The 14,107-nt window shown below is 47.2% G+C and overlaps 1 protein-coding gene across 5 annotated transcripts in view; it reads left to right on the top strand.

Annotated features, from left to right (window-relative positions):
- Positions 1-14,107, top strand: part of LOC147879774 (sodium/hydrogen exchanger 8-like) — a 147,893-nt gene that overhangs the window by 39,498 nt on the left and 94,288 nt on the right. For all 5 annotated transcript variants that reach the window (XR_015540686.1, XR_015540685.1, XR_015540684.1 and 2 more), the window contains 4 exons: positions 270-371; positions 462-579; positions 3,722-3,774; positions 3,903-3,968. Coding sequence is in view for 1 of the 5 variants with exons in the window: in XM_087372112.1 (XP_087228238.1) it covers positions 270-371; positions 462-579; positions 3,722-3,774; positions 3,903-3,968 (339 nt within the window). In the remaining 4 variants the exon portion in view is untranslated. The remainder of the gene's footprint in view (positions 1-269; positions 372-461; positions 580-3,721; positions 3,775-3,902; positions 3,969-14,107) is intronic.

Genomic DNA, 14,107 nt, shown 5'->3' with positions numbered 1-14,107 from the left:
TTCCATGCCGTCTTGTCTGCTTTCTCCCCCCTCCCCTCTTCCACTCTGCTTTAGTTGAAGAAATGTATCACATTCTTTTTTGCTGTTAGCAGAAATGTTAAAGAGATCCTAAAAATTTCAATGGAGAAGCAACGATTAGTACAGCTGACGTATAGAGCACTAAATAAATGTTTTTTGGCCTACTAGATTGAATATTATCTTTTCTTGCAATTGATTGTTGCAGTATCGCTATTAAGTACAGAATCTTTCTAATTTCGAAATTGCAACAGAACTGCAATTGTTATTTATCAGCTGTTCCTGCAAATGGTGCTTGGCCAAAGTTTCAATGTACCAGACATAATCGAGTTTTTATCTAAGGTTGCTCTTGGAGGGTATGCTCTTGGCTTCAATTTTCTAATCCTTCTTGTGATGGACAAATACCCATTTTTTATCTTCTTATTTTCCGTTTGTGTACACTGCAGAGTAGCTTTAGGCCTTGCATTTGGGATTGTATCAGTATTGTGGTTGGGGTGGGTATTCAACGACACAGTAATTGAAATCACCCTCACGCTAACAGCGAGCTACATTGCTTACTACACTGTATGTTTCATTCCAACCATCTACAAATCTTGATTGTAATGGGTATTTTCAACTGTAATCGGTATGTTCGTGCGCTCTATCGAATCTATTAGGTTAATTCGCAGAGGTGCATTTTTATTAACTGCATAGCTTTGGAATTTTGTGAATAATGCTTATTACTTGCTAAAACAGTGAACACTCTCTGAGGTTTGGCAAGATGACCTTGAAGGGGAATATTTACAAAATGCAAAATTTTTGTTTCCAAGGTTCTGCTCTGTTGTTGCTCATAAAAACAATACTATTAATATGGAAGTAATTCACTTTTTTCCAGTGACCAGAATTTCTTTAGTCTTACATTGTTTATTGTTGCCCCTGGAAGCAGTGGAAATGTATCATTCATTCTGTGTTTTCGCTAGGCCTATTTATTAAGTATATAGTTATTACCTTATGGTATGGGTAAGGTGGGGTTTTATTTTATAGGCATGATAGATCGTACGTTTGTTTGTAAGCATACTTTATTATGGAAAGTACACCTTTTGCGTGCATATTTTGAGTTTCAGCTGTTCCCTTACTCCCTTCTTGGCTCTCATGCCAGTTTCACGTGATTAGCAGTCTTGACATGGTCTGAGAGCCAATTGCTTATCTACATCCTGGTTGGATGGTGTGAGGTTACACATCAAGCTTCCCATATCTCTTTGGTTTGAATCACATATGGAGAGGAATAAGCTCGTTTTCCTTAGTCTGGAAAGGAGTGTTGGTAGGTTGACTGAAATCAATTGCAATGAAATTCATTGCTGAATGGTGTGTCAGTTTTCTGTTTTTTTAAGGACTCCATCACCAGATGAGGAGACAAAAGCCTATCTAGATTATATTAGAAGCTGTAAGTTCAGAAATGAATCAAAAAGCCATGTAAGTGGTTTAAAGATCCACAAGCCCAATCTCACAAATTGAGGAGGCTTGGCAATACAAACCTTTGGACCCTTTAATTCATGGCAATGTTGAGGTAGCAGGCTACGGCTATGTAATGAGCGAGGGCAGGAAAACCTAGGCAGTGCCTGAGCCCAACAGAAAGTTTCAACCAGCTCATAGGATTGGGTGGAGCTCTCCCTAGGATCCACTGAAGCCTCTTCTTAGCTCCCTCAAGCCTCTTAATTCTCGTCCCTCCTACTTTGATTAGAAAGCTGCAGCCAATCTCTCCCTTGCTTTGCTGCATAATTTCTTCCAGCAGGTCTCTCCCTCTTTCTTAATCCTTTTTTTTCAAAGTCAAACTGTAGACCTGAAATCCAAAGTCTAGAGCTGTAGGAGTGTGTTCTTTTTTGGGCATATTTTGATATACATCTATCATATGATGACATGTGTCATGGTATGCTGGAAGTGTAGAGCTAACACTCAAGTTTAGAGCAGTTGGAGTGTCTTCTTTTTTGGGCATGTTTTGTTAAACATCTATCATATGATGATATATATGAGGGCACGTCATATGGTGTGGTATTGGCATATGTGAGGTTTCTAAAATCTTCCCCAGTCCATCCTGCTGGGGCGCAACGCTCATCTGAGGAGGGATCAATGATCCACAACCTAGCACAACAGACAATAACTAGGATCGTTTGCCGAGGGTATGGCTCGTAGATTCACTTGTAATATAGTGCAAAATGAGTGGTGCAAGAGAAATATCAAACCCCACCCATAAATTTAGCCAGATCAAAACTTCAGCTTTCCCTTGCAGGTAGAGCTCCAGTTCATGGCTCTTTGATTCACCTGTAATTTAGTTCAAAATGAGTGGTGCAAAAGAAATATCAAACCCCACCTGTAAACTTAGCCAGATCAAAACTTCAGCTTTCTCTTGCAGGTCTCAAAACCTTTGAAGTTTGTTGAGGGAGCAGCAATTTCCACCAATGTAAATGGTAAAATCATCTGTGTAGTCAAAGTTTGAGTTCCAACGTCCTCATCCTGCCTGTTGGTGTCTTGTTTCTCTTTTAAGGGCCTCTTCTCTTAATCTCTTCCTTCTTTTTGTCTCTCTACCCCCCTCTTCCTCTCTCTCTCTACCCCCCTCTTCCTCTCTCTCTCTGATCCAGTTCTCGTTGGTCGGATAGGATTTTTTGGGCCTTAAGCATATATTAACAGGCCTTTCTTTCTTTTCTCTCTATTTTGTTAACTGTATATGCATTTCTTATACAGCTTAAAAAGGCTCACCCACCCTAAGGGGGCTAAATGAAATAACTCCGATGTCTTGCTAAACGAATTGGATACATGGATGATTGGTCTGCAAGTGACTTGGCCTATGGGCCGTTACTATAAGGTAGTATAGGCTGTTGAATGGCTGTCACCAAGAAGAGATGACAGCAATAGTATCTTACACTCTGGATGATTTTGATCGGAATTAGACTTTTGTATATATGTATGTATATATGAAACGTATATGTATGTGTACATGCATGCACACAATTTTGTATATATCTATTTACAGTCACAATATACAAATATGTGTGCGTGCGTGCGTGTGTGTGGGAGAGGGGGGGAGGGGGGGGGGGATGTTTATCATTTCTTGCATTCCTCCCTTCAGGACACGCATTTCATGGGAGATCTTCCTGCGGACCAGCTAGAAGTATTCTTTCACTGTTTTTAGCTTTCTTGTACTAGCTGTTCTTTACTGGAGCAGCTATAGTATGTTTTCTTTTCAGTTTTCCTAACATATGAGCAGTAGCTGTCTTACTTTGAGACAGCTATGAATGTACATTCTTCTTAATGAAAGGTTCTTCTACCCAAAAAAAGTGTGCGCGCGTGTGTGTGTGATTCTACGTTATGAGTAGTAGCTGTCCCACTCTGGGACAGCTATGAATGTTAATGCTTTCTTAATGCAAAATTTCTTTTACCCAAAAAAAAAAGCAAGTGTGTGATTCTTGTCATATATTGAGATTTTCTGATGCTGTAATTGCAAGTTCCCGTGTTACGAATTGTCTCTTGTAATATAAATTTCCATGGATTTGACCCCCCAAAAAAAGTGTGTGTGTGTATACGGGCATGTGTGCATAGGTATGTGCATATATATATAGATAGGCTCATTGACAATCACTTAAATAGGCAAATTATCTTCCTAATATTTCATGTTGGTTGTTGGTGTACAAATGATTTGGGATGTTGTTTTGTGTTTTTTAATGTGCTTCAGGCACAAGATGAAGCAAATGTGTCTGGTGTGTTGACCGTGATGACTGTTGGAATGTAAGATTCTATCTTGAATATCAACTATCCTTCATCATTTTTTAAAAATTTACTGGCATTATTTCTCTTTTATACCATTGTGTAGAGCTCTCATGGAAATTTAATGCTCATTTAGAATCGTTGTTCAGTGTTTTTGCAGTGTTTGCAAGAACAGCCTTCAAGGGGGAAAGTCAACAAAGCATGCAATACTTTTGGTAATGCTCGATTTTGATGCATACAAGATCCCATCATTGACTGTTTTTTTTTTTTTTGCAAAAAGTAGTGCTAGTTATATTACTTGAAAGCGAGAGTACAAGAAGGCCTGAAGGCCAGCGGGCTGTAATCACAAAACGGATTCAGCCCGAGAAGTCAAAATGCTAAATACAAGCCTCCTAGGGCATAATCATCGGAGAGTGGACAAACAGCCACGGTGGAGGGGCGTAATGCCACTGAAGACTCTGAGTGGAGTGCTGGAAGAATAACTCCGGGTGGTCCAGTCGCGAAGGAAACGTCGTCTCTTTTCCTTCCCTGCCCGGACTCTCCCTGAATCTGATCCCACTGACCCTTGAGCGTGTGAATGATCGTGCTCCAGATATCTGCGAGGGTCTGGGTAGTAGAAGAAGTCTGAGCTCCTACAGTCTGCGCGCATCTGGAAGTCCAGATATGCCAGCCTGTGATGCTCCCTATGATCTCCCAAACTGGGTGCGGAGGCATCGCTCCTGCATCTGTCTCTGTCAAATGCCATGGGAAGCTGTCCATGTATGCCCAAGTGGCCTGCGTGATGAAAAAGACGGGATCCTGTCTAGAGAACTCATAGGCCAAATGATGTCCCGGCTCAGTGCTGCACCAACAAACGGCTCCTCGAGTGATCGGTCCTAGCTCGGGTGTAGCCCTAGCTAAGATCCCCATGATTCCCTTCCAAACCGTCTGCGTGTGCGAGCAGCTCCAAAGGCAATGCTTCTGGGACTCCTCCTCCTGAAGACACAACTGGCAATGCCCCTCCTGCCCCATCTGTCTCAGCCAGCTACCAACTGGAAGCCCCTTGTGTGCCACCATCCAAAGGAAGTAGGAGATCTTCCTCGGACGCCAACTAGCCCAAAGAGTCTTCCAGAAAGTGCGAAGAAAGACCAAGGATATCCCCTGGGCATACCACCTATGTGCCTGTGTGGGTAGCCCACGCTGGAGAGCCCCAAGAGCACGCCGACCCGTGCGTGCACTGTAAGAAAAGAAGGGGGTAGGGTTCTCTGAGGTCTCCGACGATGGCCAAAGCCACTCCCCTGGGTCCCACTCCACCTCTGACAAGGAACGGCCCTCCCATATCCAGAGTCTCCAATCCTGGTCCTGCATAATCAGGGGGTCTATATGCCAAGTCTTCCCTTGCAGCCCTACAATGCGAAGGCACTGCCAGGGAAGCTGGGGGTCAATCACGGCCTCTCTGCTCTGTAGGCGACTGTCATCAGTGATGGAGAAGAAATGTACCGAAGAATCCGAGAAGAGGCCTGCCACCACCAAAGGAATGCCTCGTGGAGTGAACTGTCCTAGCCACCTCTCATCTCCCGAGAAGAGCTGTCCGGTGCCTACGGGAATCCTCCAACCTGCAGGGATGGCAGCATCAATCTCCGCTTACCGAGCCTGGATCCCACGTGCCGTACCTACTGCTGCTGCCAGCTCGCCTGGGCTCATCCGACTGTAGACATCCCTTCAAACCCGGAACGAGCGCGCGGGCCCATGCGCCTAGAGCACCCAAGGGATATGGGATCTCTCTCCAAGCTGACGACCTGTATCATCTGTCACCTGGCTGCTCTAGATCAAGGGCTGTCTGTCTGTATCCTCTCGGCAGCTAGGGGGAACCTGGGAAAGGCTGTGTCGCAACTTCCTCCAGACCGAAATGAGGCTACGGAGGAAGGGGGAACGGGGCTGAGTCAAGGGAGCTGAAGTGAAGATCCATTGAATAGAAGGCTGCCAAACACCCCCTCTCTGGGGAGTACACCCACTGAGACCATGTTGTAGCAAGAGCTTCCACGTCTGTCCTCCTGGGGTCAGCAGACCGCGGATGACTAGCTTGCCAAGAAGTGCCTGACTCTGCAGCTCTGGATCTATGATGCCAAGGCCGCCCTCTGCCTGGGGGAGAATGACCGTCTGCCAGGCGACCCTAGCTCTGGTGGTGCCGGAACCGTCTGAACCAGACCATAGGAAGTTCCGCACCAGTCTCCTCAGCTAGGCTACACAAAACCTCGAAAAACAGCAACAAGAGGCCACATACCAAGCAGTGGCAAGGACCTGGTTGACCACAAGGGCCCTGCCTGCCAAGGAAAGCCGAGCCGTGCTCCAGAAAGCAAGCTTCCGTCGTATGGAGGCTAGGACCGGCAAGAACTGCTGAGCCAGTGTGATGTCCAGGCCTACTTGGAATCCCAGGTAACGTGTCGTCTGTCCTCTAGGGATCCAGCGAAACCCCAAGAAAATACCCCACTGTGAGCTGGCTCCCGGATCTGTAAGAAAACCAACTGACTTATGCCAGTTGATTTTCGCCCCAGCCGCAAGGCAAAAAATCTCTAGGGATAGTCTCACTCGCTCCAGTGACTTGACATCATCCTGCACATATAGGGCTGTGTCGTCTGCATACTCGGAGTCCAGCAGCTCGGCATCCTCTCGAATAGGGAGACGCATCCTGCGAAGACCAGTGGTACGAGCTCGAAGGAAGTGTGTCATGGCCTCCGCAAAAAATAGGAAGAGGTAAGGCGCTAATGGACAGCCCTGACGCACCGAGCGCTCGAGTGTGAATCTCTCCCCCATCCTGCCGCTAATGATAACCCGACTGGAGGCTGATCTGTAAAGGCTAGCAATACCTCTGATACACTCGTCTGGGAAACCGAACCGAGTGAGTGTACCTTCCAAGAAGGACCAGTCTACCCTGTCGTACGCCTCCTCAAAGTCGAGAAGGAGTATGGCAAGGTGCTGGCCACTGTGCTGGGCCCATTCCATCGCCTCTGAGAAAGTAAAGATGTTGTCCAAGATGCTGCGATCTTGGACAAAACCAGTCTGGGTGTCATGGATCAAGTCGTGTAGCAGGGGGCGGATGCGACTGCTGATCATCTTGGCGAGGATTTTGTAGGCGGTCGGGAGGAGGGTGATTGGGTGCCACTGTCTGATCTCCTGGCGGTCCCCCCCTTTGGGGATGAGGCAAATCAAGCCTGTCGCAAGGCTCTCTGGCATCTGCCCACTGGAGAAGATGTGCTGGAAGGCTGCGAGCAAGGGTCGGTGGATTTGCTCCCAAAAGGTGGTGAAGAAAGCTCTAGAGAGGCCATCCTCACCTGGGCATTTCTGCCCATCAATAGCACTCACCGCATCCTGCATCTCCGCAATAGTGAAAGGTGCGAGAAGGGTGTCGCTCATGCTGGGCTGCACGAGTCTCGGTGTAGATCTCCACACCTCCTCCCTGCAATTGCGGCCATGAGGGTCTGGGGGCTCCTGCTGGAATAATGATCTGTAGAAGTCTGTCGCCAAGTCCCGGACCTCATCTAGATCTGTCCTGACACTACCATCCTGCGTCCTAAGGACTTGGAAGCATGAAATGAAAACTCTGAGTGATGCTGGGTAATCTCCTCTAGCATGGCTCGGGCCCGAACCTCCTGCTGTTTGAGCTCCTTAAAGCCTGGAGAAGACTGCTGCATCCTCTGAATCGAGGCGAGATCACGTCTGAGACCCCTCTCCCGTGCCCAACACCGCTGTCTGACCTGAATCGCCTCCTGCTGGCAAATGCGGCTAGACTCAGCAAGCGCTTGAGCTACCTGTGCTGCCATTTCCCTGGTGGGGTCCCACTCCTGCTCCCAAAGGTCGACTATCTTGCTGTGAACCGCTGCTCTGGTGTAGATGGAATCTGGGATCCGGCATGAACGTGGAGGTGAGGACTGAGAGGCCGAGTCCAGGACTAGGATGACTGGGGCATGGTCTGAAAGTGTCGTCCCTGGAACCACTCCTGACTCTCCTCCTCTGCCAAGCGCCCAATCACTAACATAGAAACGGTCGAGCCGCTCCAGGAGTCTGCCTCCCTCATCATTGACTGTTGAAGGATGATTGTCCTTATTTATTGCACCAAGATCGAAGGATACTATCTTGTATAATTTGTTGCTTTGCTTTGTATCAAAATTTTGTTGAAATGGTTTGTCTTTTATTTTAAAGTGTCATTTGTATAGGAAGGTAATATAATAACTTTCTCCTAGTTGGTGCAGAACTTGTAATTTGCTTCACTGAAGAGAATATGGACTACTTTTTGATTATCTTTAGTTTGTCCTTCACTTGGGGAGAGTTGACTAAAACTCTGTTGTATAAATGGATGCTCAATTGTGTGTGGGTGTGTGGGTATGTATGTGTAAGAGGATGTAGGCTCCCACGCATAGGCAAGCCTTGTTTCCTGTTTTCCCCTCCCCATGAACTGCACCATGGTGAGTTGGAATGTGCATGGGCTTCATGATCGTGCACGTAGTCAGCCACAGTGTCTGATACTTCATCAAGAGTTGCAGAGAGCAGCGGTTGGATGGACGATAGATTTTCTCTTGATTCAGAAGGATATGTTCTCATTAGTAGAAATCAGTCTCCGCCACCGCCTCCATTGAGGAGGGGCCTAGAGGTGTGGTCCCTGCAGTAGGCAGCAATGGAGGGGTTTGCATCTCAGTCTCCCAAACAGTGGCTCCGGATGTCTATGATCAGGGATGAGCTCATCGCAGGACTTGCAGTTTGGATGGGTCTCCGCCGAGGGGGTGAGTCCAAGATAAGAATCTTGAATGTATATGCACCCGCTCGTAGATAGCACCTCCGCACTTTTTGGAGGTGGCTGACAGAGTGTCTCCAAGATGTCAACTCTTGGATTGTTGGAGGTGACTTCAATATAATGGTCCTGTAGTTCTTCGGGCTCATGGGATCCCCTGCCTTGTGGATGGGTGAGATAGTGTTAATGGTCCAAGTGTGTGGAAATCCCAAACAAACCGCTTCATTAAAAAGCTTTGCTAAGATCGGGGCTAGGAGGTTAATCCCATTTGCAATGAACTCAGTGCATAGCCCCTCATGATCCTTCGCTCGGCCATTATGAAGTTTCATTACGGCATCCTTTACCCCTCCTCTAGTCAAGAGGGTGTAGGATGTGGGACAAGGCATGTGTGAGACATTAGGGACTGGCTGATTTGGGATGTCATAAAGTGTGCATGCATAATCAAACCAAATCTAGGTGTCAGTGAGTGGTGGAGGAGACCGTCCTTCTAGAAATCCTCGCCAGAAGTCCTTAGAGTTGTTACTAAACAAAATGTTCAGTAGCTCCTCCTCGTTTCGACGAACGAAGTCTAGTTTCTTCCTCCGTACCAGTCTACGGTATTCACGTAGCGTATCTGGTGCGCTTGGAAGACTATTTTTGGTTCCGAATCTGAGTTGACGGCATAAGGCCTTGCACTCATCATCGTACCAACTATTACAGGGTACAGTTCCAGGGGGTGGTGGGCGGGTGGAGCGGGTGGTGTGGGGAAAAGCGTGAATGGCAGCCTCGTGTAGTGAGCGGGTGACAAGGGCAGCACGATCCTCTAAAAGGGGTATGAAGTCAATATAAGCAAGAAGTATGTTTAGATGGCCAGAGTAAGAAGGTGAGTGATCCCGATCAAAGCGTATATCGTGGTAGGTGGAGTAAGCACTGAGTGGGATGGAAGATGCTGTGTGAAGGGAGGTGGAGATGCGAAAGAAAAGGTATGTATGATCAGCCCCTGGGGGGAGAGGTGCTACAGTGAAGTCAGTAATGCGAGATGTGAAGACAAGGGATCCCATGATGTAATCGACAACACTGGAGCCCCCCCCATGTGGAAAGCATGTGAAACCACTTGAAGCGGGCCATCTGTCAAGACCATTATAGATAATGAGATCATGTATCCTGCCTAGGTCTAATAGGGCCTGCCCATAAGATGAGAATGAATCTCACCTGTCAGCCGAAACCTGTAGCATACCTGCCTCCTCAAGGTCAACATCTACTAGTAGAGTGGAATCATCTCTGAAGTCAAGAAGTGGTACCTAACGGGCCCTTGTCTTCGCGTTGAAGTCCCCTACTAGAAGGACTTCTCCGTGGCTAGAAAAGTCAACGATGGACTGATAAAGGGTAGCAAATGGGGATGTCTCATCATCACCTCGAATATCTCTGGCAAAGTGGGAGGTCTCCAGGGGGAAGTAGCAAACTGCGACAAACAGATCCCGGCTGTCCATGTGTCGTATCCGGATCCAAAGAAATCTGGAATGTGTATCTCTCTGCTCAATTGAAATGATCCCCCGAAGTGTGGATCTGAAAAGGACTGCAACTCCACTTGAACCTTGAACTCCTCCTGTACCCCTCGTCTCATCTCTGTAGGCAGACTCCCATGTATATCTGCTGACTATTGGAAGAGGGCGCTCTGGACTCTGATGTGTCTGATAGAAGACTATGTCGTGGCGTGTATAGGATTCCGAGAAGTTCCCTGGTTTTGACCATAAGGTACCATTATAGTTCCAAATGGTGTAGGACAGGGTCTCGAATATCTGAGTCTCATAGACCCTGCTTCCCTATGTAGCGGAGGGGGCAGGTGCCCTACGGGGGCCTTTAAGAAGTCGTCCCTCTTGTACCACTGCCCTCTTCTCCTCCTTTCAGGCCTGATCCTGGTGCTGCAGCAAAGAGCGCCTCTCCTCAACCTGTAGAGGTGTGAGGTCCTCATCCATAGAGATCGTTGGCTGATCTCGAAGGACTGACCTGTGTCGTAGAGCTGAAAGTCGTGCCTGAGTGTCATGGAATCGTATGATCAGGGGTTGCTCTCGGTTGGGATCTCTCCCCACCCGCCATGCCCTCTCTATCCTGTGCTCAGCCACACCCAGGGTAGCGGCCACGAACGCAGTCGCATCTATCATCGGTGTAGCCTCAGTGCGTGGGATCCCGCGTACTCTAATGTTGAGAGCCTTATTGGCTCTCTGTTGCTGCTCCATGAGGGTAGCCGAAATGGTTACCCTTGCAGGTTCCCGTTTGGCCACGTCAACCCATCTGGAAGTCTCCTCAATAGCAGATTGCATGCTCGCAATTTGTGCCTCGACCACCGGGGTACTCCCTGGGACAGTGTGTATGGCTGTGACCTCCTGTCGGAGCTGCATGATATCCTGCCTGAGTCCTTGAATAAGACCCGCCTGCTCCCGAATGGCCCTAGCCTGCTCTTGTATGATGTGGCTTTGAAGCGGACCTGCTCCCGTGTGAAGCGAGTCCGCTTCATCTCATGCTCACGGAAACTATGTATCTCCGTGGGCAAGGTCTCACGGGCCTCTGGTGTATCAGCCCAACCATGTCCATGCTGAAACTGTGGTGATTGTCGCATGAAAGAGTGGGACTGAGCTCGAAAACTGGACGGTGACTGAGTGAGGAAGGGAGATGACAGTGGAATGGATGAGGGAGTCCCAACGGGGTGTGGGAGGGTGGGTTGACTGAGAGGGAGAGGGGAGAGTGAAGCGCAATGCGGCACAGTGTATGACACCTCCGAAGTAGGGGTCATAAGCTGTGCGAGAGTTGTAACAGGAGAAGAGGGGAAGGGAACAAGAACTGGCGCCATGGGCATGAGTATGTCACTGATCATAGATGTAGAGGGAGCTGAGACTAGAAATAGAGCTGGGCCTGAAGCGGGGATTGAAGTCAAAGTAGAGATAGGGATAGAGGGAGCTGAGGCTGGAGCTGGATGGGCATCTTATGTAGGAGATGAGATTCAGTGCTAGCCTTCGTCATGGCCGAGTCTGCCCTTCACCTCCGGAGTGGTGAGAGAAACTCAATACGAAGACTTTGTATAAATGGATGCTCAAGTATGTGTGGGTGTGTGGGTTTGTATGTGTGAGCATATTTTTATACTATGGTCTACCCCCACTGTTGGGTGCTGATGACGTCAGTGGGGATGTCATAGTAGCTAGTCCTTGCTATGCGTGATGGAGTTTATGGTTTTCAATCTTATGAGTGACTATCGTGAGATTGAAACTGCAATATGTTGTGTTTTTAGAGAATGAGTTTGGGAATGTTCCTGGATTCATCTAGGTATATGCTTTTGCCATATTAGCGGACATTCGAATTTCACCTTGTGAAGTTTTCGTCCAAGTTATGGCCTGCTGGTATTGCGATAATTCTTTCTATCTTAAATGGTGTGTTGCCCTATCAGCTAGATTTAGATGCTCGTTTGGGAGAGACTAAAATGAAATCGTTTAGACTTCACAAGCAGTTGTAGCTTGAATGAAGAGATTTTGGACTACTTTTTGATTAGCCTTCTCCTTTAGTGCTAGCCTTTTCACCTTAGGAGTGTCGACAGAAACTCAGTACGAAGACTTTGTATAAATGGATGCTCAAGTATGTATGGGTGTGTGGATTTGTATGTGTGAGAGTATTATTTTATACTATCAGCTAGATTTAGATGCTCGTTTGGGAGAGACTAAAATGAAATCGTTTAGACTTCACAAGCAGTTGTAGCTTGAATGAAGAGATTTTGGACTACTTTTTGATTAGCCTTCTCCTTTAGTGCTAGCCTTTTCACCTTAGGAGTGTCGACAGAAACTCAGTACGAAGACTTTGTATAAATGGATGCTCAAGTATGTATGGGTGTGTGGATTTGTATGTGTGAGAGCATTATTTTATACTATGGTCTACCCCCACTGTTGGGCACTGATGACGTCAGTGGGGATGTCATAGCTAGTCCTTGCTATGCGTGATGGAGTTTATGGTTTTCAATCTTATGAGTGACTATCGTGAGATTGAAACTGCACTATGTGGTGTTTTTAGAGGATGAGTTTGGGAATGTTCCTGGATTCATCTAGGTATATGCTTTTGTCGTATTAGCGGACATGCAAATTTCACCTTGTGAAGTTTTCGTCCAAGTTGCGGCCTGCTGGTATTGCGATAATTCTTTCTATCTTAAATGGTGAGTTGCCCTATCAGCTAGATTTAGATGCTCGTTTGGGAGAGACTAAAATGAAATTGTTTAGACTTCACAAGCAGTTATACTTTGAATGAAGAGATTTTGGACTACTTCCTGTTTAGCCTTCTCCTTTAGTGCTAGCCTTTTCACCTTCGGAGTGTCGACAGAAACTCAGTACGAAGACTTTGTATAAATGGATGCTCAAGTATGTATGGGTGTGTGGATTTGTATGTGTGAAAGCATATTTTTATACTATGGTCTACCTCCACTGTTGGGCGTTGATGACGTCAGTGGGGATTTCATAGTAGCTAGTCCCTGCTATGCGTGATGGAGTTTATGGTTTTCAATCTTATGAGTGACTATCGTGAGATTGAAACTGCGTTATGTTGTGTTTTTAGAGGATGAGTTCGGGAATGTTCCTGGATTCATCTAGGTATATGAGATTCAGAGGATCAGAGAAAAGCTACAGTCTCAGGCTCTTAGACGAAGACATGCTCTTCAGGAGCAGGAGATAGAATTGCGTAGGAACTTAGCATCTATTGAGAGACTCAGAGAACAAGATCTAGGCTCCCCGTGGCTTAGTGACATTTTGAGAGCACGAGGCTTGACCTTCAGGTCATGAAGGCTTGCCAGGTCGAGTTCTTGTACCATTTCCTCCCATGTCAGATGGGTGCATCATGGCTACAGGATGACTAGACAATTCTTCCAGACCATCGGTCCTCGTTCAGCAGGAACACAACTTTAGCGGTTGCAGGATGCGCAGGGGAAGATGCACTCGCATCCTCAAGAGATCCTTGAGATGACCATAGACTTCTATCAGAAGCTGTTTCAGTCCGAGGAGTCGTCTCACTTGAGAGGTAGTTTGGAGCAGGTCTCGACCGTAGTTCCGCCTAGACAATTAGGAGGCTCCATTCACGGATGAGGAGCTCTGGGAGGCCCTCTTGGCCCTCCCTCCTCAGAAGTGCCCTAGGGAGGATGGCCTGACTCCGATTTTCTTTCGATGTTTTTGGGGGCTTATTTTCACCCCGCTTTGGCTAGCTTGCGAGGAGATTTTTACTTAGGCTCACTTCGTCAGTCCTTTGTCGAGGATGGATTTGTTTGATTCCAAAGGGTGGAGATAGGTCGAGTCCTTGAGTCGAGGATGGATTTGTTTGATTCCAAAGGGTGGAGATAGATCGGAGATTCGACAACTGAGACTGATCACCCAATAGGGTACCACATTTACGATCTTAGCTAAGGTCTTGAGCTTGTGATTGAGGCCCCACCTTCTTGAAATGATTCAGGATACGCAGGTCAACTTTGTTTAGGAACGCAGCATCCTAGACAACATCTTCACTTTTTGGGTGGCAGTGGGTTGGTGGGCCAAGGAAGAGTCATAGCCCTTAGCTATCCTTCTCTTGGACTTAGAGAAGGCTTATGAG

The sequence above is a fragment of the Dipteris shenzhenensis genome, chromosome 33 (assembly GCF_047967505.1).
Source record: "Dipteris shenzhenensis isolate YYH24624 ecotype China chromosome 33, Dip_SZ_1.0, whole genome shotgun sequence".
Classification (NCBI taxonomy): Eukaryota; Viridiplantae; Streptophyta; class Polypodiopsida; order Gleicheniales; family Dipteridaceae; genus Dipteris; species Dipteris shenzhenensis.
Note: the sequence above shows the minus strand (reverse complement) of the source record. Positions and strands in the feature narration are given on the sequence as shown.